This window comes from Sceloporus occidentalis, unplaced genomic scaffold, assembly GCF_023333645.1.
Source record: "Sceloporus occidentalis isolate IW3139 unplaced genomic scaffold, rSceOcc1.0.p SCAF_2, whole genome shotgun sequence".
Classification (NCBI taxonomy): domain Eukaryota; kingdom Metazoa; phylum Chordata; class Lepidosauria; order Squamata; family Phrynosomatidae; genus Sceloporus; species Sceloporus occidentalis.
Window position 1 is genome coordinate 55,561,002 of NW_028316982.1, and position 20,294 is coordinate 55,581,295.

The window sequence follows — 20,294 nt, forward strand, 5'->3', positions numbered from 1 at the left end:
GTCATGGCTCCTTACTATGGAATTCTGGGAATGGTAGTTTCTTACATCACTGCAGCGATCTGCTTTGACACCGCTTTAAACTGCCATTGCTCCATGCTATGGAATTCTGGAAATAGTAGCTTCTTATGTCCCCCCAGCTATCTGCTTTGACACCACTTTTAATTGCCATGCCTCCATGCTCCATGGGAACGGTCATTTTTTTTTGATACCACTTTAAACTACCATGACTGCATTCTGTGGAATTCTGGGAATGGTAGTTTCTTGTGGTCATTTGTTGTGGCACCACAGCCATCCAGTTTGAGTGGGCGTTTAACGGCCAAGGGTCCGTGCTAGGGAATTCTGGGAATGGTCGTTTGTTGTGCCACCCATGGGCCCTAGCACGGAGCCATGGACGGCCATTGAACGCCCACTCAAACTGGCTTAGTCCTCCTGAGGCGGAGCGGGGAGGATGAGGAGGCCTGCTTGGAGCAGTGGGCGGAGCCAGGGCCGCGTGTCACATGACCCTGCGTGGCGTCGCGGCAGCCATCTTGTGTTGTTGGGGGCTGAGGATTGGCTTGGGATCCGACAGACTCTCCGTCCGCGACCTCAGGTAAAGCCACCCGCCTTGGCCTCAGCCTACCTTTCGGGCAGGACCCTTCCCCGAGGCGCTTCCCCTCCTTCTAGGCCTCTGCTTGGCCAACTGTCGGGGCTCCGGGGCTCGAAACAGGGCTAGGCCTCTCGCCGAGCACCGGTCTCAGTTAGCTGTCGTGGCCCGGGAAGGGAGAGGGGAGCTGGGGGGGGCGGGTTTGACGGTTGTCCGTTGCTTAGCTGTGGCGCGTGGGGCTGTTTGAGGGGAGGCTTGGGGGGTCTGGACTGACACCAGACAGCTATGGAGCTTTCCTTCTCTGTGGGTGAGACTAGGAAGGAACTGCTGGGCGGGGGATAATGGGTTTCTCTTTGGTAGAGAGCCAAAGGGGAGCCTGCAATTACACTCCTTCCCACACGTGCCTTACTAACTGGGTGGCTGTTTCCTCTTGGTCCTGTGGGGTTGTGTGTGTCATCATGGAGGAAGCCATTCTTGTTCCACGGTCATGACTTGCCAGCACAGAAAGGGAGGCAGCAGCTCCAGGAGAGTAATTCATGTCAGCCCAGGAAGGGCTCTCTCTGTCCCTCTGCGTGAATATTCACATTAGGGGTTTTGTGGGGAATGGAGAACCGTGTGCCTCTTGGGAGAAACTGCAGGCTTCGAAGTAGGCTAGAGAGAAGCTGGAAATGGTCAGTGGCCTCGGGTAGATACAGGCCACTGGAGGTGACAGGTGCTCCCACCTGGAAGCAGGCTGTGGGAAGTGGGAGATACTAAAACGAACGACAGTGCTGGCCCATAGGGAAAGACTGAGGAACACTTGACCATAGGGAAACATTGGGGGAATACTTGTCCTTAGGGAAACATAGAATATTTCCCTATGGGCAATATGAATATGCAGAGGGGGGTTGGGGAATGGAAAACCATGTGTATTTTGGGGAAACAGCAAGGTAGAAGTGGGCTAGAGAGAAGCTGAAACTGTTCAGTGGCTAATTTCACAATCCCCCAACCCAGCACCAACATAAAATATAACACATAAACAATGGGCAAGCATGCTTTCTCCATGGATAATTATTCCCCAGTGTTTCCCTATGGGCAAGTACTATCATTTGTTTTAGTACATCCCTTTAGGAAACACAGTTTATAAATTCACTGTAATCATATTGTTAATATCCATAGTTTAGTGAATTGAAGAATCAGTTCTGCTGATTTGGGTCCAGAACACACAGCGGAAATAATCCAGTTTGAGACCATTTTAACTGCCCTGGCTCAGTGCTAGGGAATTCTAGGATCTGTAGTTTATTGTGGCACCGGAGCTGTCTGCTAAATTGATTATTTCTCCAGTGTGTTTTGGACCAGTGTTTACTTACTGCCCATTTGCAAATATAGCAGGTATCTTGAAGTTAGGACGTCTTAGAACACTTTGGGCACACAGAAATTTTGTCCTATTAGTTCTTAGTAAATATGTCATTAGGTACAGTCTTCTTTGCTGCTGCTCCAGAGATTAGAACACAAACAAATCGATTCAAATTACAAGAAAAGAGATCCCACCTAAACATTAGGAATAGCTTATTACTGTAAGAAGTGTTCAACAGTGGAACAGACTGCCTCGGAGGGTGGTGGACTTCTCTGTTTTTGGAGGTCTTTAAGCAGAGGTCGGAGGAGCATCTTTAAGGAGAGCTATAACTGTTATTCCTGCATGGCAGGGAGTTGAATAGATGGCTTTTGTAGTCACTTCCAGCTCCAGGATTCTATGATTCTTCTTAAGTTTCATTTAGAAGACACCAAAGTTACAGGAAACCATATTGCAAAATCACTTTTTGTAATGGTCAAGTGAAATAAAAAAGGGAGAACTAAACATTTAGTAATCCAGTACTATGAGTGTTGTATACCTCCTAGAAGGGCATCTTGTTCACTTTTATACAGGCGTGCTGGAATGGAAAGTCAAAGGCTTTCATGGCTGGCATCCATAGTTTTTTGTGGGGTTTTTTGGCTATGTGGCCATGTTCTAGAAGAGTTTGTTTCTGACGTTTTGCCAGCATCTGTGTCTGGCATCTTCTCTGAAGATGTCAGTCACAGATGCTGGTGAAACAGAAACAAATTCTTCTAGAATATAGCTACATAGCCCGAAAAACCCACAAAAAAACTAGACATGCTGGAAATCTACTTGAGATTGTTGTGAAAATTCAAGGCACTTGTCATTAAAAAGAAGTCTAACCACCCGTAGTGGTGACAGACCAAACAGGGGATGTAGAAGTAACCATGGACAAGACACTCTTTTTGGAGCATTTCAGAAGATAAAAATAACTTTGGATTTATAACCTGAACCATGGAAGATAGCAACTTAACAGGTTTTGGCATTATTTGTGACAGGATGATTAATACAATTTTGTATACTGAATAGGTTTATAGAATCTATTCCAGAGATGTCTGATAAGTCTAGCTGTAATGAAAACATAGTAAATTTAGTTGAATCTTCAGTATTCATATATAGTTTCATAGGCATGGACCCAAATATCTCATTTAATGATTGAGGAAACAAGTGTATTTCTTCCTGCTAGGTGTTGATGAACTTAGCCAGAAACCCTCCCAACATGTCTTCACAAGCCAGGAAGGATGCTAGCGCTACACAACCTTTGTAAATGTGTTCACATCTTCAAGTGTCACAAATTAAATTGAAAATGTGAATATAAATATTAGAAGAATAGTAATTGTTCTTTAGAGATGAGACTATACTTTTGGAATATCATTTGGACTCTTGTCCCAAAGAAAACATCTGAAAATAATTTTGACTCTTTTTCATCATATATTATATTTTAGGTTGTGCACATCTCTTTCAGCACTAATTTTGGAAACACCTTAGACAATGAAACATTATAAATGATAGTGTCATTTTCAGCTCTAGGCTTAGTATGAGTAGATATTCTGGTTCTATAACATGGAAGTTAGGTCTGAAGCTTGGTGTTGGTTTGGAAACTTTGGGATGCTCAAAGGTGTAATGTTAAAGTTAATTGAAATCAGTCATCAGTTTAGGAGACACTAAAATACAGACACAACTTGATCTACATTATGAAGAGATGCTGTTTGGGTTGGCTTTTCTGTTGACTTCAGGGGAGACAGCTTTTTGGTATAGAACTCCCCCCACCCACCCACCCACCCCAGCAGTTAATGAGTGAGCTCTTGGATAGAGTATTACAGCCAGCACAGAAAAGTCCCACTCTATATAAAATTATTATCCAGTAATGAGGAAATGTTTTGATAGCTTTTGCTAACCTGCTACTCACCAGATGTTTGGGATTTGAGTGCACTTCAGTGCTGCCTAGTGGTCAGCAATGCTGTAGAAGTTGCGGACATCTGCAGAGCATCAAGCTGGGAAAGGCTAATGTATGATATGGTGCAACTTCAGTTTAACATTGAGATCTGGGCAGTTGATTGTGTTATATACTTGACTAAAAAATTTTTGGGGGATGGAAGATTTATTTATTAATTAATTTTGCTTGTTACTCTGGTACTTTTGAAGGCTGTCCAGTAAATAATATCGGGTTATTACATGTTTTTGCAGTAATCCATAAATTTTGGTAAATTTGATGACTAGGCAGTACTTAGGATTGTTTTCCACCTTGTCCTTCTTCCAGCCAAAGGTAACATGTTGCCTAAACTAGAGCTCAAAAAAATTGGCCTCCCCCCATCAATGATAAAGCCATTACTTAAAACATATTGCTGCACCATTTGAATATTAACACTTTGTTGCATCCCCCCCCCCCCCCCCAGAAGTGGTGCTCCCTGTAGCAAGTTGATTTGCCTACAGCACTTGTCCCTAAACTTTTTCAGGCTACTACCCATTTTCCTCTTAGGCAACAATCCCCAATGCCTACTTCTTCATATTAGGTCTTCTGTTTGTGCAGCAGGCAGCTGGCCAGAAGCATCTACCTCAACTGTGACTGGCTTGTCGCTGTCCCCACTTCAGGCTCATGTATGAATGTGGCAGCGGCCCAGGCTTGCTCCTCCCTCTTGCCCACACTGACCTGACAGCAAAAGGAAGGCCAGCTGCTCAGTTGCTGCTTCTGGGGTGATTAGGTGCAAAGGAAGCAAGCAACCAAGCAGCTGGTTGAGCAACTTTGGTTGCTGCTCCCTTTGCTCCCTGAGCAGCAACCAAGAAGCCTCTTGCCAGTGCTGTCTTAGCTGCAAAGGATGGTGCAGGTGAGAGGCTTTTTGGTCACTGCTTGACCGGCTGCTCAGTTGCTGCTCCCAAGGTGGCAGGGTGTAAAAGGAGAAGTTTCTTCCCAGCAAGCAAGGAGTCTCAACTTCCCACTTTTCTCCATGGTAAGAAAGGACTATCAGTCTGAGAGAGGCAAAGGACTCTTGAAGAATCCCCAAATTACACCTCCCGCTACTTCACCCCTTCCCCATACAAACATTTGTTTCTTCTGCTGCTACTTCTCTTGCCAGAAAGAAAGGAGGAGCAGCAGCATAGCTCCAACATGCCAGCCAAGTCCTGACAGAGCTCACAAAGGTTAAGCAGGATCCCAAATGGGAAAATTTCTTTTTGCTATCACTTTCCCCTCCTGCAACATGCTCCTAACTCTTTACTCACCTGGTATGGGCTGCTGGTTCCCATTGTCTTTCTTGCTCACTAGTACTTTGACTGAAGGCCCCCCCTGCTGCCTTCTTTTTCCTCACTGCCCCCTACCATCTCCTTTTCCTTCACCATCCTGCTGCCCACTGGGGGGCATGTGACCTGCTTTGGGAATCACTGGCCTAGAGTATGGCAGGCCTTCTCTGATCTCTTCTCTCTCTTTGGGGAGGGAGGCTATCTCTTGTTTTGATTGTCCAAAGATGTAATCACAAGGAAGAGATCCCGATCATTGGTTGTGACTGAGGATGGAATACTGTACTGTTTTTGTGCTGTTCAGTCTATGCATGTAGAATGGATTAAAGTGCAGTGTAGAGCCAGCATGATGTAGTGGTTTGAACATTTATCTGTGACTTTGGAGACTATGGTTTGAATTCCTGATCAGACATGGAAACCCACTAGGTGATCTTGCACAAGTCACATTCTCTCAGCCTCAGAGGAAGGTGAAGGCAAACCCCTTCTGATCAAATCTTATCAAAACAATACCATGATAATTTCACCTCAGGGGTGCCATAAGTCAGAAAGTATCTGAATTTTATTTATTGCACTTATATCTCACCTTTATCCCAAAGGTGGGATGTAAGGCATTCAACAAGCAAAAGGTAGCTCAGAGACTGGATGATGTCCCCAGCTGCCCAGCACCCCCCTTGAACCCCTTTTCCCACTCCCATAAGTTGCTTCATGTTTCTTTAATCCTGGAACACTTCTCATTGCTTTAAAAACATATTTTCTAGCCTGAACTGGGCCAGGGTAGACAACATTGGTCCAAAGCACACAGTGGAAATAATCCAGTGTGGGACTGCTGTAACTGCCCTGGCTAGGGAATTCTCCAAACTGTAGTTTTGTGAGGCAGCCTTCTCTGTCAGAGAGCTCTCAGATGCCACAATGCACTACAGTTCCCAGGAGTCCCAACATTGAGCTGGAGCAGTTAAAGCAGTCATGAACTGGATTATTTCTGCAGTATGTTTTGGACCATTGTGTTAATTGTACTGACTAGAAGAACTGGGGAGTGTTATTTGCTACTTGGAGAATTAAAAAAAAGGGCGATTGGCAGTGTGGGGTTTTAGAGGCTCAGGGAAGTGTGACCCATCAGAATCTGGTTGGACAGAAATGGCTCCTAGGGCCTGATAACTTGTCAAGTCATGAATAAGATAATGAGAGCATTTGTATGATATGACAGGCCAGAGATCCACAAGAACTCTGGCTTGTTGTGAATGAGCAATGTGCTGGTGTAGCTAAACATGCCACAGTGCTTTGATCTGCAGTTAGTTTATTGTTTCTTCTGACAAGGGGAAGCTTCCCTTCTTTGGTTTGTTCCTTTCCAGCAAGCCAGAATGGCAATATCTTGGTGGCTTTTTGTACTTTTTTTGGAGGAAATAATCTCTGTTGCCAGACAGAATTATAGACCAACTACAGAGCAAAGAAAGTGGGAATGACCAAGTAGCATTTCCACAGATCCTTGGCTTGTTGTGTTGTGCAAGTGCACTTAATGTAAAGCTTGATCATGGCACCTTGATCCATCTCTGTGGACAATTTTTACTATAATATAGTCAAAGAAAGACTAGTGTGAATTCAAGTTCTATATTTATCTTTATGAATGAATGTATAAACTTCACATCCAATAAATATGCTACTAGTCTGCTGATTTTTAAATACTAGTCTCATAACAATTTGAGCAGAAGGTCTGAATAATGAGGGCATGATTAAATGTAGCCCTTTTTGAAAATGTTATTATTAATCTCCCAAGTAGATTTGAATCAGGATCATAGCACCAAAGTTAGAAACTGTCGACTAACTCAAATTGCCAATCCCAGCTAGAATAGATCCATTGGATTAATTTCTGAATAATTTGTCAATATGTATCTAAATTGCACTGATTCAGTGGCTCTACTGTATTGGCTCTTGTAGTTAAATTAAGGACTTTAACTCCTTTTCTTCACATTGGTTGCTCTGAAGAAAATTTCACTCTCCTCATCCCATGTTTTCCACATGAGTGAAGTATACAAGGTATTTGCATGTTTCTGGCCATATAGATATAGACCATTGAGGGATATGCATCTTTATGAGAAAAAAAAAGCACAGGGGAAAAAATGAAACCCTTCTTTTCTCAAGACCATGATTCCTCATTTGCTTACTATTAAATTTAAGTGTCTCAGAGATCCTCTGCAGAACTTATCATATCACATCCAGACCCAGTTTGTCCTTACTTAGAGATGTTGAAGGCTCAGAAATAACTGGAGTGGATGGATTCTTTCAGATTTTTTCTCCAGATATTTTTTTCTTTGAGGCCCTATAAAAATGTATTTTGTACAGTTTTTTTTTTGTTCTTGCTTTCCAAGAATGTTGGACTACTGTTGTGTGTATATGCGTTCAAATTGCCTACTGTCTTATGCTGACTCCATGAATTTCACAGGATTTTCTTAGGCAAGGAATAGTCAGAAATGCTTTTGCCATTCCATCCTCTGAAATATAGCCTACAGCACTTGGTATTCACTGGCAGTCTCCAATCCAAGTACCAACCAGAGCTGATCCTGCTTATCTTCTAAGATCAGACAGGATCTGGTGCCTTTTTGGTATTTAGGGCAACACAAATAAGATAAATAAAACTCACTCCTAAGTTTAAAACATTTCTTTAAATAAATAATTGCAACTATTTTCTATCTGTTGTTGTTATTGTGTGCCTTCAAGTTGTTTCCAACTTATGGCAACCCTAGGAGAAACCTACAATGGGGTTTTCTTGACAAGGTTTGTTCAGAGGCGGTTTGCCATTGCCTTCCCCAGAGGCTGAGAGCATACGACGTGCCCAAGTCACTCAGTAAGTTTAATGGCTGAACTGGGAATCAAACCCTGGTCTCCAGAGTTGTAGTCCAACACTAAACCACTCTGCCAAATATGCCATACCCACATGATTTATTTAATTTATATCCCACATTCTCCTAGCATGGGATTCAAGGTAGCATACAATGTTTTAAAAGCACAATACAATTAAAAATCTCTTTGTACAAACGTTTTAATGCAATGAAACAAAACTTTGATTTAAAAAACACAAAAAACACTTTACACAGCTACACATACTTTTTACAGCTGCTTTATCATAATACTATGATATGATACTATTTATGGCAGATAGAACCATAATATTTTTGTGTTAGTCACAGGAATGTGCAACACCTTTTAGAAGAAAAGGTGCAACAACTTTTTCTGGTTACTTATTATCATGAACACTTTATATATAGAATTCAAGGACATAGCTGTGTTAGCCTGGAGAATCAATGTGCAAAGGGATCTTTGAGACTACCTGAAAGAAAGAAGCTGGTAACATGAGCTTTTGTAGACTTCATTCTACTTTCTCAGATGCATGGGGTGAAGAATGCATCTGATGGAGTAGACTGAAGTCTATGAAAGTTCATGCTACCAGCTTATTACAGTCAAGATGCTACAAGATCCCTTTGCACATGTTATATATAGGTGGGGTACAGACTGCCAAAAAGAGGCGCCTCCTCGGCGCTTCTCTTTGCTGCACAGGAGCACTGCCGCCTACATACGGTGCTGCGCAGCTGCGCAGCAAAGAAGGAGCTGTAAAAAGCAGCTCCTTTTTGTGGCGCTGCAAAGTGCCAGAGACAGCTCCATTACGTCGCAGCTGCGCAGCGCCGTTTGTAGGTGGTGCAGCTGCGACTTAATCATTGCGTGCACCGTTTGCATGGCGCTGTGTGACTGTGGCGCACTGACGTGCTAGCGTTGTTGGGTGTGTGAACACACCGCCTGTCATGGCCAGCCAAGATCAGCTCTTGGAGGATGAGGAGGAGGATGAGCCTCCTCCAGAGCAAGGGCTGATTGAGGCAACGCCAGGTGCTGTTCCTGCCCTGCCAGGTCCCAGCTGTGATCCTCCAGCCCCAGAGGAGAAGGTTCAACCAGGTCCTAGTGCCAAAGAGAGGCTTCCTTCGGTACCACAGTCTAGTGGTGACTCTGGAGACGAAGCTTGCCTGCAGGTGCCTTCTTACAAAGAGAGAAGAGCCGAGAGTGCTTGCAGACGCAGATCACAGAGGATTGCCGAGAGGCAATTAGCCAACCAGCCTCAGGTGGCACGAGGGAGAGTTTCCCTTACTTAAGTGGGAGAGAGACTAATGCTGGTTGCTAGAGTTTATTGCATGATCCCTCGGCGTGATTGCTGCTAGCACTAGCATCTAGATTCTTTGTTACCTTGACCTCGGACCGGACTTCGTTATCTCTTGGCTGTTTTGACCCTGGACTGTTTGACTACGCTGTTTCCCGGTATCCTGACTTCGGCTTGACTTTCGGAACGTTGGAATCTCTGGAATCCTGACTTCAGCTCGTATTCTTGACCTGCCCTCGGACTGCTTCTTTGCAGGGTCTGCTTTACTTCCACTAAACTAAAGGCTCTGTTGTCAGCTACGGTCAGTGTTGCTGGCAGCTTTCCCGGACACCGCCCTGAGGTAACCCTAGCACATTGTGGACGCGCTGCAAAGGGCCCGTCTGGAGAGGGCCTATGATAACTTGTTCTTTCTACCTTTGTATCTGATTTCCTAGTTTCAGTTTGTGGCTACCAACTTTACATAAACCCAGTTTGGCAGAATACCATAACATAGAACATGCAACCCTTGACCCCTTTATTTATGCTTTAAATATGAAACTGAATTCTTCATATGAATACTATACCCCTGTTATAGCATTATACCTCCCAGAGAGCCAGGCTAGAGGTAGTTAGGATTATTCTGTAAGTTTTTATTTAGTAATATAAATGCATCTAATTCTAGACAAATTTAATTGGACGAATTAATCTGTTGACCATAAAATCTACCAGCATTATATTTAACTTCCTCAATATAGTATTTGTATTTTTATTAGTAACAGTAGCATTTTAGTTATTGTTGTTACAAAGGTTGAATATCTAGTAACAAATGATCTCAAATCAATTAACAATAGAATTTTTAGGTCAAGAAAATTTAAAACAATATGTAAAAATAAACAAATATTTCAATTTTACATTAAAAAATAAAGCCATCAAGAATACAACTATTTATACACTGGAGCTATTCGTTATAAACATTTGCTTCCTACAACCAGAAAGGAGAATGCATGCATGGATATCACCAGATGGCCAATACAAAAATCAGATAACTACATAATTGGAAACAGAAGATGGAAAAGCTCAATTCTTCCAGCAAAAACTAGACCAGGTGCAGACTGTGGCACAGATCATTAACAACTAATGTGAAAAATAAGAATAAAGCTGAAGAAGAACACAAAACCAATTATCATGCCAAAATACAATCTTGGCACCCAAGCAGAATTCAAGGGGGAAATGAAAAATAGATTTGCACTGTTAAGCCTAATTGACTGGGAACCAGAAGAGCTGTGGACAGAGGGCAAGGACATAGTCAAAGAGGAATACAGAAAGATGCTAATTGTGGCCAAAAGAAAGAGAAGAAACAATGGATGACAGATGAAACACTTCAAGCTGTAAAGGAAAGAAGAGAAAAGGGAGACAGGAATAGAACAAGAACCCTGAATGGAACTGTTCAGCAATTAGTGGGCAAGGACAAAAATAATTACTATAAATAAATAAATAAATAAAACTTATTTGTATCCTGCTTTTTGTAAAAAAACAATCAAAGTGGTGAACAACATATAAAATCATACAATGATATACACAATATCTCCCCTTTAAAAAGAATTAAACCAATTGAGATTAAAATTACATAAATAACATTAAAATCTAATGATTGTGGACAGAGTCATGGCATAGACCAAAAATGTCCATGGTGTATGGGAATGATGGTTATGTGGCAATAATAATAATAATAATAATTGCAGAGAAATAGAAGCTGGCAATAAAATAGGAAGAACAAGAGGCTTCTTCCATAAGATCTCGCAAATTAAAGGGCAATTTAAACCAAGAATGGTGATGGTTTTCAGTCAGCACAAGAATATACAGTATATACTCCACTATAAGTCGACCTCATATATAAGTCAAGGGCAGGTTTTTGGGCCAAAATTATGGATTTTGATATGACCTGTTGATAGGTCAATGTTAAAACTTAGGGGCATGTAACAAGGGATCTAAAGGATTAAACAAAGTAAAACAATGCCAAAGAAATTACAAAATTCCAGCAGGCATAACTATTTGTACTCACTCTAAAGGCTGGATAGATGATAGAACAGAAGATAGTCAGTGGTTTCATGACATATTACACTCTCGTGCACGGCGGCGCAGAGGTGCGCGGGGCGCAACGGGCGCGCGCGCCCATTCGACTGAATGGGACACGCCGCCCTTTCTGCCGTGCGCGCGCCCAGCGGCTTGAGTGCGTACGCTCAAAGCCGCTTATAAAAAGTCCGCGTATGCGGAGGCCCCACTGTACTTACGTTGACCTGTGGATAAGTTGACTTGGGTTTTTTGGGTTAATTTTTTGACTAAATTTTCTAGACTTATACATGGCCTCGCCGTAAGTCAAAATTGTCTCAAAGGCAGCTAAGTACAATGGAGTTAAAAACATTAATCTTAAAACTAAAAACTGAGAGAACAAAATGTTCACCTGGTGCCAAAGTAATACATTGTGGCACTGTCCAAGGTTCTCGGGAGAGGGTACTTCCTAACCAGGGTTAGGAAAGCCTATTCTAGCAGCTATTCATGCATCTCATTAGGTGAATGTATCTATAGAAAGGCCACTGAAAATAATTCTTTATTTATTTATCTAGTGGCTTACAAATGGTTAATTTGACAGTTCCCTGCCTTTAAGTTTACAATCTATGTAAGACAAGACACAAAGGAAAAGAGGACATTAAGTCCAGCAGATTCTTCTCTAGTTCTTCTCTCTCTTGGAGGCCAGTGTAATGGCAGTTGGAGTGCAGGGAGGACCTTTCATCTGCTTCTGGGCCTAGGCATGATGAGCTGTGCCTGCCTCTTCTGCAGCCAGGGCAGTGGCAGTTGGGGTGGATGGAGGGTTTTTAATCTTCTTCTGATCTTCATATACAGGTAGACGTGATAGCTGATGATTCTTCTGGCAACCTGGCTTATACCATTAACAACTTTAAAGCAGGTGTGCATAGCCCATCTCCTGTAGCGTCTGTGTGTACCCAGAACACCAGTCCCCCTTCCCTGTAAATAAAACAATTCACCAAAGTAGTGGCTGTCACCAGTTTTCCCCTTTAGTTTTCACATGTACAATTTCCCTCCACATTCACAGGGGTTAGGGGTGCAAGGTGCTCCCATGAAAGTGGAAAAACTGAGAATAAGTGGGGGAAAGTGCAAGGGGTGTGCAAGCGCTCCTCTTCCCCTCTTTGTGCATGTGCCCCTCCTGCCTTCCTTCCCCTGTGCTTTAGATGGCATCCTTTAGCTGGCTAAAGCATGGGGGGGCGGAGAGATGAGTACATGCCTTCCCCTGTGTCAGCTAAAACATGGGGAGGGAATGGGAGTGCGTGTGCATGCCCCATCCTGCTCTTGCTTTTGCGGGAGGGGTGTATTTTCTTCTCTCCCTTCCCACCTCCATTCAGCCAAGCTTTTTGTTTTTTTGGATGGTGCTGTCCCTCTTACAAGACACTCTGGCAGGCTCTCTGAAAGATTTCTACTTTCTGAATGACGAGGGCAGAGCATCTTCTGCCTGATGCTGTGCAAACCACTTCTAGAGACCTCTGTTATGCCTGCCCTATGGATGCATCTACTAATGCTAACCAAACATTTCCGTGGTGAGCACTGTTTTGAAAATTGGAAGATAATTATTAGGTTGCTGTCTTTGGAAGAGATCGGAAAAGGGAAATAACAGTGGAATAAAAAATGTGGAAAAAATAAAAGTTTGACTTTCTGTTTTTATTCTGATTTTTATTTTTTGCATATCAGTAGATTTGATTAATTGCTTTTATTCTGTCAGTATTGATACTTGCTTTTTTTTAACAAAAGAAGAATATGTGGATTAGGAATTCCCCTGTGGTGTTTCACACAAAGATTACAGAAATGCTTTCCACTACCTGGATGGGTCAGGAAAGAAGGAAAAATAACAAAAGTTGTAAAATGAATAATTTTGTATTGCTTTATTTTTAATTTATTTTTAATTTTTTTTGTCACAATAGTCTTCCAGAGTGGAAGGAAATTTGGGGATGAATGCTTTTACTTGCTTTAGACTTGCTCCTGGTGGTGCAGTGGTTAAAGGCCTGTACTGCAGCCACTCACTTACAAACTGCAAGGTTGCGAGTTCAATATCACCCAAGGGGTCAAGTTTGACTCAACCTGGCATTCTTCCGAGGTCGCTAAAATGAGTACCTAGCTTGTTGGGGCCAATTAGCTTACACATTGTAAACTGCTTAGGGAGTGCTTAAGTGACTGATAAGCGGTGTAGAAAAGTACTTGCTATTGCTATACAGTCCATGCTAACTTAGTCATCCCAGCCCTAAGGAGCTGATAATACCCAACAGATTTGATTTGACCTGGAAATAGAGTAGCTAGAACAGATAAAATTGTTATATATTCTGGTCAGCTAGTTTTCGTTAATAGCATTGCTACCCATTCTGAAATGTGTTCAAAAAACAGGCCTGCATTTAGTGCACAGCAGTGATCCAGACATGAGGCTACCAGCATATGATCTCTCTGTTTGGATGTTGGCATGCCTCTGTAACATTGTACTTACTGTCATTATGCAAGTTTTAAGTGTATTATCCAAATGCAGACCTGACCCTCTGGGAAGAGTACAACTCCTGTGAAAAAGGTTGAACATCACTCAACTGGACAGATAATCTACCTAGTACCAGCATCTCTCTCATCTTGATTTTCAGTTAGCTCTATGAAGACCATTTCTGCACTCAGGCACTGATTTCACCTGGATTAATTGAAAAAAGAGAGAATGAGAGCATGCTCCATGGGTGCCGCAAATACATTAGTAGCTGTCAATCTTCAGATGACTAACAGTAACAGTCCTGAGTGTATGAAGCGTAAATTATACAAGTGTATAATTAAGACATGATAACAAATGTGGAAAAGGTGTGTGTGTGTGTGTGTGTGTTACAAACCTACATAAAAAGCAATATACAAAATGAACTTACAAGCCACAGATTCAATCATCCACAGGTGGCAAGCCCGCGGATGTCCCCAATGGGTACAACTCCGATTGTCCTTAGTGGCAGCATGTGCATGTGTCTGCATTGCCATTAGGGACAACAAGTCCCGTTGTTCCTAATGGCGGTGTGGGCGCATACATGTGCCAGTACTGGGGACTATGGGGCTGGCGTAAACATGTGCACACACCATGAAGTCCCGGAACTTGAGCATCCATGGATTATGGTATCTGTGGGATGTATGTGTGTTCTGGAACGGATCCTTGTATATTACATTGACCATTATACTAGTTGCAGTATTGCAGAGTTATACTGCATACATCTTGTTACATGATTGTTATTCCTATCAATCACTGCTAATCTTCAGATGACCTCTTGCAGTGACTTCATGTGACTGTTAAATAGCAAAGTGGAAGGGAGTGGAATGGAGTCCCGTGGAACCCCATATCACAACTGTCAGTGGGCAAGGAATCATCCTTCAGCACCACTTTTGGAAATCAAATACCTGAGTAGGAGGAAACTCAAATACAGTACAGTACATCAACTTCTCATGACCAGTGTGGTTGTAGTGGTTTGAGTGTTGGACTAGGACTCGGGAGACCAGGGTTCAAATCCCTACTCATACATGGAAACCTGCTGAGTGACTTTGGGAAGTCACATTCTTTCTATAGTAGGCCACCATTTCCCTTGAACCCCTGTTGGCTACCCCTGCTATGTAATAGCTGGTGGAATTTGAGTACACTCAGCCTGCGCCATGTGTGGGTTTGCTGTATATGAAATTTGAAATATTTGAATTTCTTTATTACGGTCAAAGACCAGCATATATGGATTTCAGCTTACATGCATGGCAAGCTGCGAAGGACAAAATGGTGTGAACGGGAGCGTTCCACCATAGTAAATAAAGGGATTTAACCTCACTCGGTTTTTCCCATATGGAGGGGGGTCCGGAAGGGATCCCCCGTGTATAGGAAGGGGCCACTGTACAATAACCTCCTACAGAAAGGCAACAGAATTGTTTTCTTCTCATTTTGCAACACATTTGACATCACTGAGCAAATACAATCACACTGTTCCTATACGTACAACATTGTAAGTAACCATCCTGCACACATAGTCTTGTGTTAGTTATTTATGGCATGTAAGTAGATTGAATGACAGGTCAGTGCCATTCCAGACTGTAACAGTTCCTTTGCCTGGTTGCCTGGAGGCATATCTTGCTATTTGTGGTTGATCAAATCAATGTCTGTTCTTTATGGCCCGAAACAGACAGGCAAAATTAAGCAGCTTGTGGGTGTGGTGTTTAGATGATCCATGCCCCCAAAGTGGCCGGAAGCCATGCTAAGGCTGTGCCATGCTGGCAAGAGCCGGTGGATTTAATCTGCTCCTGACGGCTCCCAAATTGCTGGAGCAGCCAGAGGCCACTCTGTCCAGGCCACCTGCTTTGGCCCTATGGGCTGATGAATAATTTATGTATATATGTTCAAGGACACACAGCATTGAAATCCCCTACTCTCCTCATCTTGGATGTGATGGAGGCTTTATGGAGTCCTGCCAATTGCTGATGCAGAAAATAATGTGCTATTTCTGCTTGAAGTAGAACACAGCATGATAAGAGACTCCCATGGCATTAATTTGGTGCTGAGAATGGATCAGTGGTTTACATGTATCAAGTCTGGCTAGTAAGTCATGTCAGCTGTTTTGGATCCTGGTAACAACACTGGATTTTATATATTGAAAATTGAAAGATTTTTCTTCAGCACTTGGGAAACTTCATGGATAACATTTTGAAAAGGCTGATCTAGAACTAACCCCAGAGAAAGGATCCAGTAGCCCTTGCTTCCTCATGTGCCTCCCCATTCTGAAAAAAACTGATGATCTCTCCTCTCTCATTTGTTTAGCAACAAGAACATCCACTTTTGAATACTGAGAGTGTACTTAGAATACAGTTGAGAGTGTCTAGCTATAGCTTTTCCTTTGTTGTCAAGAGAGTGCGGACTCATGATCTTTTTCTTTATTTTTCAGGTTAATACTTTTTTTAAAAAATGGCAGCAGAAACTCAGACGCTTAACTTTGGGCCTGAATGGTGAGTTTCTTATATATGTTTTTAAGGAATTTTTAGTAAGAATGTGAACTTATTTATTATTAATTAAATATTATTTATTACACTTGGTTTATTTATGTAGTAAACATATTTTATGCCAAAAAGGCATACATGGCAGCTGACTAATAAACTTAGATAGTAATACATTTAAGCAGATAAAAATATGTTCATTAATAAAAGAAACAGAAGCCAGTCAATCAAAGCCACTTCTAACAAATCAGTGTAAACATCAAAGACCTTACACATAGTACAGATTCATTGCTTCATTTTGTGAAATAATATGAGTTGTTGAACCAAGTGTATGATGACAAGTGGTTAATTGAAACCTTGATTTGAATTAAGGGCTAAACCTTTTTCACTGTGAAGAAATTTAGCATCTTGTGACGACATAGAATAGGTATGCCAGTGGATTATTCTTAAGATTTCTTATTCTTTCTGGTATAGAGAGGCGTGATTCTTCATAACATTGTTTTATTCTTTTAAAAATAAACTTATTTAGTAAATTGAAATAACAGTGACAACAGCAAGAATAGAATAAGTAACACAATGACACAGACAAAAAGCAGTATTGAAGAACCACTAGGGGGCAGTAGATGTACTTCTTGATTGTTATCTCCCATTTTGTGAGAAAGGTGGGATAGAAGTGCAATAAATTAATAAATATTTCTTTTCCTGCAAGGAAATATTGTGTGCAGGCAAAGATATTCCTTTATCTGCTTTTTTGCCAACATGTCTTGCAGTCCTACATCGAGTGTATTTACCTGACCCTAAAAGCGAGGGACAGTCTAGGGATTCTGTTGGTGTATCGGCCACCCCGTGCGCTAACGGACTCCCTTAACGAGCTGACACAGCTGGTCGCTGAACTGATGCTGGAGACGCCCAGGCTACTTGTCCTGGGCGACTTCAACATCTCCCTCACGGCCAGCTATGTTCCACCCAGTGCAGCTCGCGAATTCATGGATACCATGGCGGCCATGGGCCTGTCCCAGCTGATTTCGGGTCCCACGCATTGTGCGGGTAATACTCTTGATTTGGTCTTCTGTTCGGGTGCGGAAAATCCGTGGGTGGAAATAACAAATATTTCCCCCCTGCCATGGACGTATCACTTCCTGGTAGAGGCAAAAATCAAGGTCGCTACCCAGATCCCTCCCGGGGGTGGTGGACCTATTAGGATGGTCCACCCTCGAAGGCTGATGGAACCCAAAAGGTTCCAGGAAGCCCTAGAGGGACACATGGTTGGAAGTGACGGCGACTCTGTTGATGCCCTGACTGGTATTTGGAATACCGGTCTCTTGAGGGCTATACACAGCATCGCTCCCAAGCGCCCTCTCAGACCCGCTTCCAAACGTAAGCCCTGGTATACGGAAGATCTCCGGGCAAGGAAGCGGGAACTGTGACGGCTAGAGTACCGTTGGCGGAAACACCTTCGCTTAGACAACAAGACTCTCCTAGACCAACTGTTAGAGGACTACGGAGAGGCGATACGAGCAGCTAAGAATTCGTTCTATGGTGCTCGTATCGCGTCCGCGGAGTCGCGTCCAGCAGCGTTGTTCAGGGTAGTCAGGAAGCTAACTCAGCTCCCTCCTGCCCCGAACCAGATCCTGGAACCTTCTAAGGCCTGCTGCGACCAATTTAATAACTTCTTCGCGGATAAAACTTCTCGGATAAGCGAAGGTCTTAACGCCGACATTCAAGCAGAACCTAGGGTAGAGGCATCCAGAGCCTCCGTGGACTTTGTTAAACTGAATCGGTTTGAGTTGGTAAGTACCGATGATGTGGACAAGATCCTCGGAAGTGTTCGAAAGACGACCTGCTCTCTCGATCCCTGTCCCTCGTGGCTAGCGGCCCAGGGGGGACCGGCTGTGACTTTACTGTTACGCCGGATTATTAATACATCTTTGAGGGAAGGGCAGTTTCCATCTGTTCTTAAATTGGCCATTGTAAAACCTTTACTGAAAAAGCCCTCCCTCGACCCCCTGGTACATAATAATTATCGGCCAGTTTCACTGCTGCCATTCTTGGGGAAGGTGATCGAGAGGGCGGTTGCAATCCAGCTTCAGGCGGTCTTGGATGAAACGGATTATCTGGACCCATTTCAAACTGGCTTTCGGGTGGGTTACGGGGTTGAGACGGCCATGGTCGCCTTGGTCGATGATCTCCGTCTGGGCATCGACAGGGGAAGCGTGTCCCTGTTGGTGCTCTTGGACATCTCAGCGGCTTTCGATACCATAGACCATGGTATCCTTCTGGGGCGCCTGGCAGAGGTGGGAATCGGGGGCACTGCGCTCCAGTGGTTCCGGTCCTACCTCTCTGGGAGGTCCCAGATGGTGCAGCTGGGAGACGTGTGCTCCGATGAGAGGGCCCTTATAACTGGGGTCCCTCAAGGAGCCATTCTGTCTCCCATGCTATTTAACATTTACATGAAACCGCTGGGAGAGATCATCCGGAGACATGGGGCGCGGGGTTATCAGTACGCTGATGACACCCAAATAATCTTCTCTATGTCTCCGACTGATGCAGTGACTGAGGATGGCGTCTCTCCTCTCGTGGCCTGTCTGGAGTCGGTAATGGGCTGGATGAGGGAAAACCGACTCAAGCTGAATCCAAAGAAAACGGAGGTACTCGTGATAGGTTCCCCTGGCCCAGGAATGGCGGTGGTTCCACCTGTCCTGAACGGGGTCACGCTCCCTGTGAAGGACTCCGTGCGCAGTCTGGGGGTGCTTCTTGACTCGTCCCGTCACCTGACTGCTCAGGTGAATGCGGCGGTCAAGAGCACCTGTCATCAGCTTCGGCTTATTCGCCAGCTGCGCCCATACCTGGCCCAGAGGGACCTTGAAACTGTGGTACATGCTCTGGTTACCTCGAGACTGGATTTCTGCAACGCACTCTACATGGGGCAACCCTTATACCAAACCCGGAAGCTACAAATGGTACAAAACATGGCAGCCAGGCTGGTCACTGGTACCTCCAGGGCCAGCCACATCACACCGGTGTTAAAAGATCTGCATTGGCTGCCGATTCGCTTCCGGGCACAATATAAGGTGTTGGTGATGACCTATAAAGCCCTAAATGGCTTGGGCCCAGGATACCTGAAGGACCGCCTCTCCCCATACATTCCGTCCCGCACCCTCAGAACATCTGGGCAGCAATTACTTAGGGTTCCTGGGGCTAGGCTTGTCTCCACCACTAGGAAGACATTCTCCATCGCCGCCCCGGCCCTCTGGAATACGCTGCCCATAGAGCTCCGCTCGGCCACCTCCCTGGCCCAATTTAAAAGGGATCTAAAGACCTTCCTTTTCTGTATTGCATTCCCCGACTAAAGTCCAATGGGCCTCCTCCCTCTTCACTGGCAAGGGGATTGGCTAATTTGGGGCTTTTCTGTTTTTTTTATTGAATTTGTGATGGCTGTATTTTTATGTACTGATGTGTTTTTATTATTGTTTTTAACCTGTTGTTAACCGCCCTGATCTGTTGGAAGGGCGGTATATAAATAAAATTTTTATTATTTTATTATTTATACACTGTATATGGCAGATTGGGCAAAGTAGACCCCATAGGCTGCATTTAAACCCCAGTGCATCTCCCAGCACTCCCATTTTTCACATTCATTTTTTACTTCAAAAGGTTCTAAGGGGATGGAGGAGGATTTTTACACCCCTCTCAGTTATTTTACATCTTTTGCTTTTTAAAAAAATGTGCATGATCAGAAGTCACATCCTCCTCTGCACCTAAAATAGCTCGTTAAGGGGGATGTTAGAATTAGGGTGTGCTTCCAAAGGGTGTGAGGGGCTATTTTAAGTTTTTTAAAATTCCAATTTCAAATGTGGTCTATGGTAGGGCAGGGAGGCACTCATGGATTTTGGCTTCTGAAGCAAGCATGGACAATTATAAAAGACCAGGGACATCATTAGCCTGCCAGGAGATTTTGGAGGGCT

General features: G+C 43.6%; 1 protein-coding gene across 3 annotated transcripts in view; it reads left to right on the top strand.

Moving 5' to 3' along the window:
- Nucleotides 1-431: 431 nt before the first annotated feature.
- Nucleotides 432-20,294, top strand: part of GIGYF2 (GRB10 interacting GYF protein 2) — a 112,055-nt gene continuing 92,192 nt past the window's right edge. For 2 of the 3 annotated variants that reach the window (XM_089509510.1, XM_089509511.1), the window contains exons 1-2: nt 437-589; nt 16,281-16,341. In XM_089509510.1, the coding sequence (XP_089365636.1) occupies nt 16,301-16,341 (41 nt within the window). In that variant the 5' untranslated portion in view covers nt 437-589; nt 16,281-16,300. Of the gene's footprint in view, nt 590-16,280; nt 16,342-20,294 lie in introns of all 3 variants that reach the window. The other variant, XM_089509512.1, reaches the window with a different exon arrangement.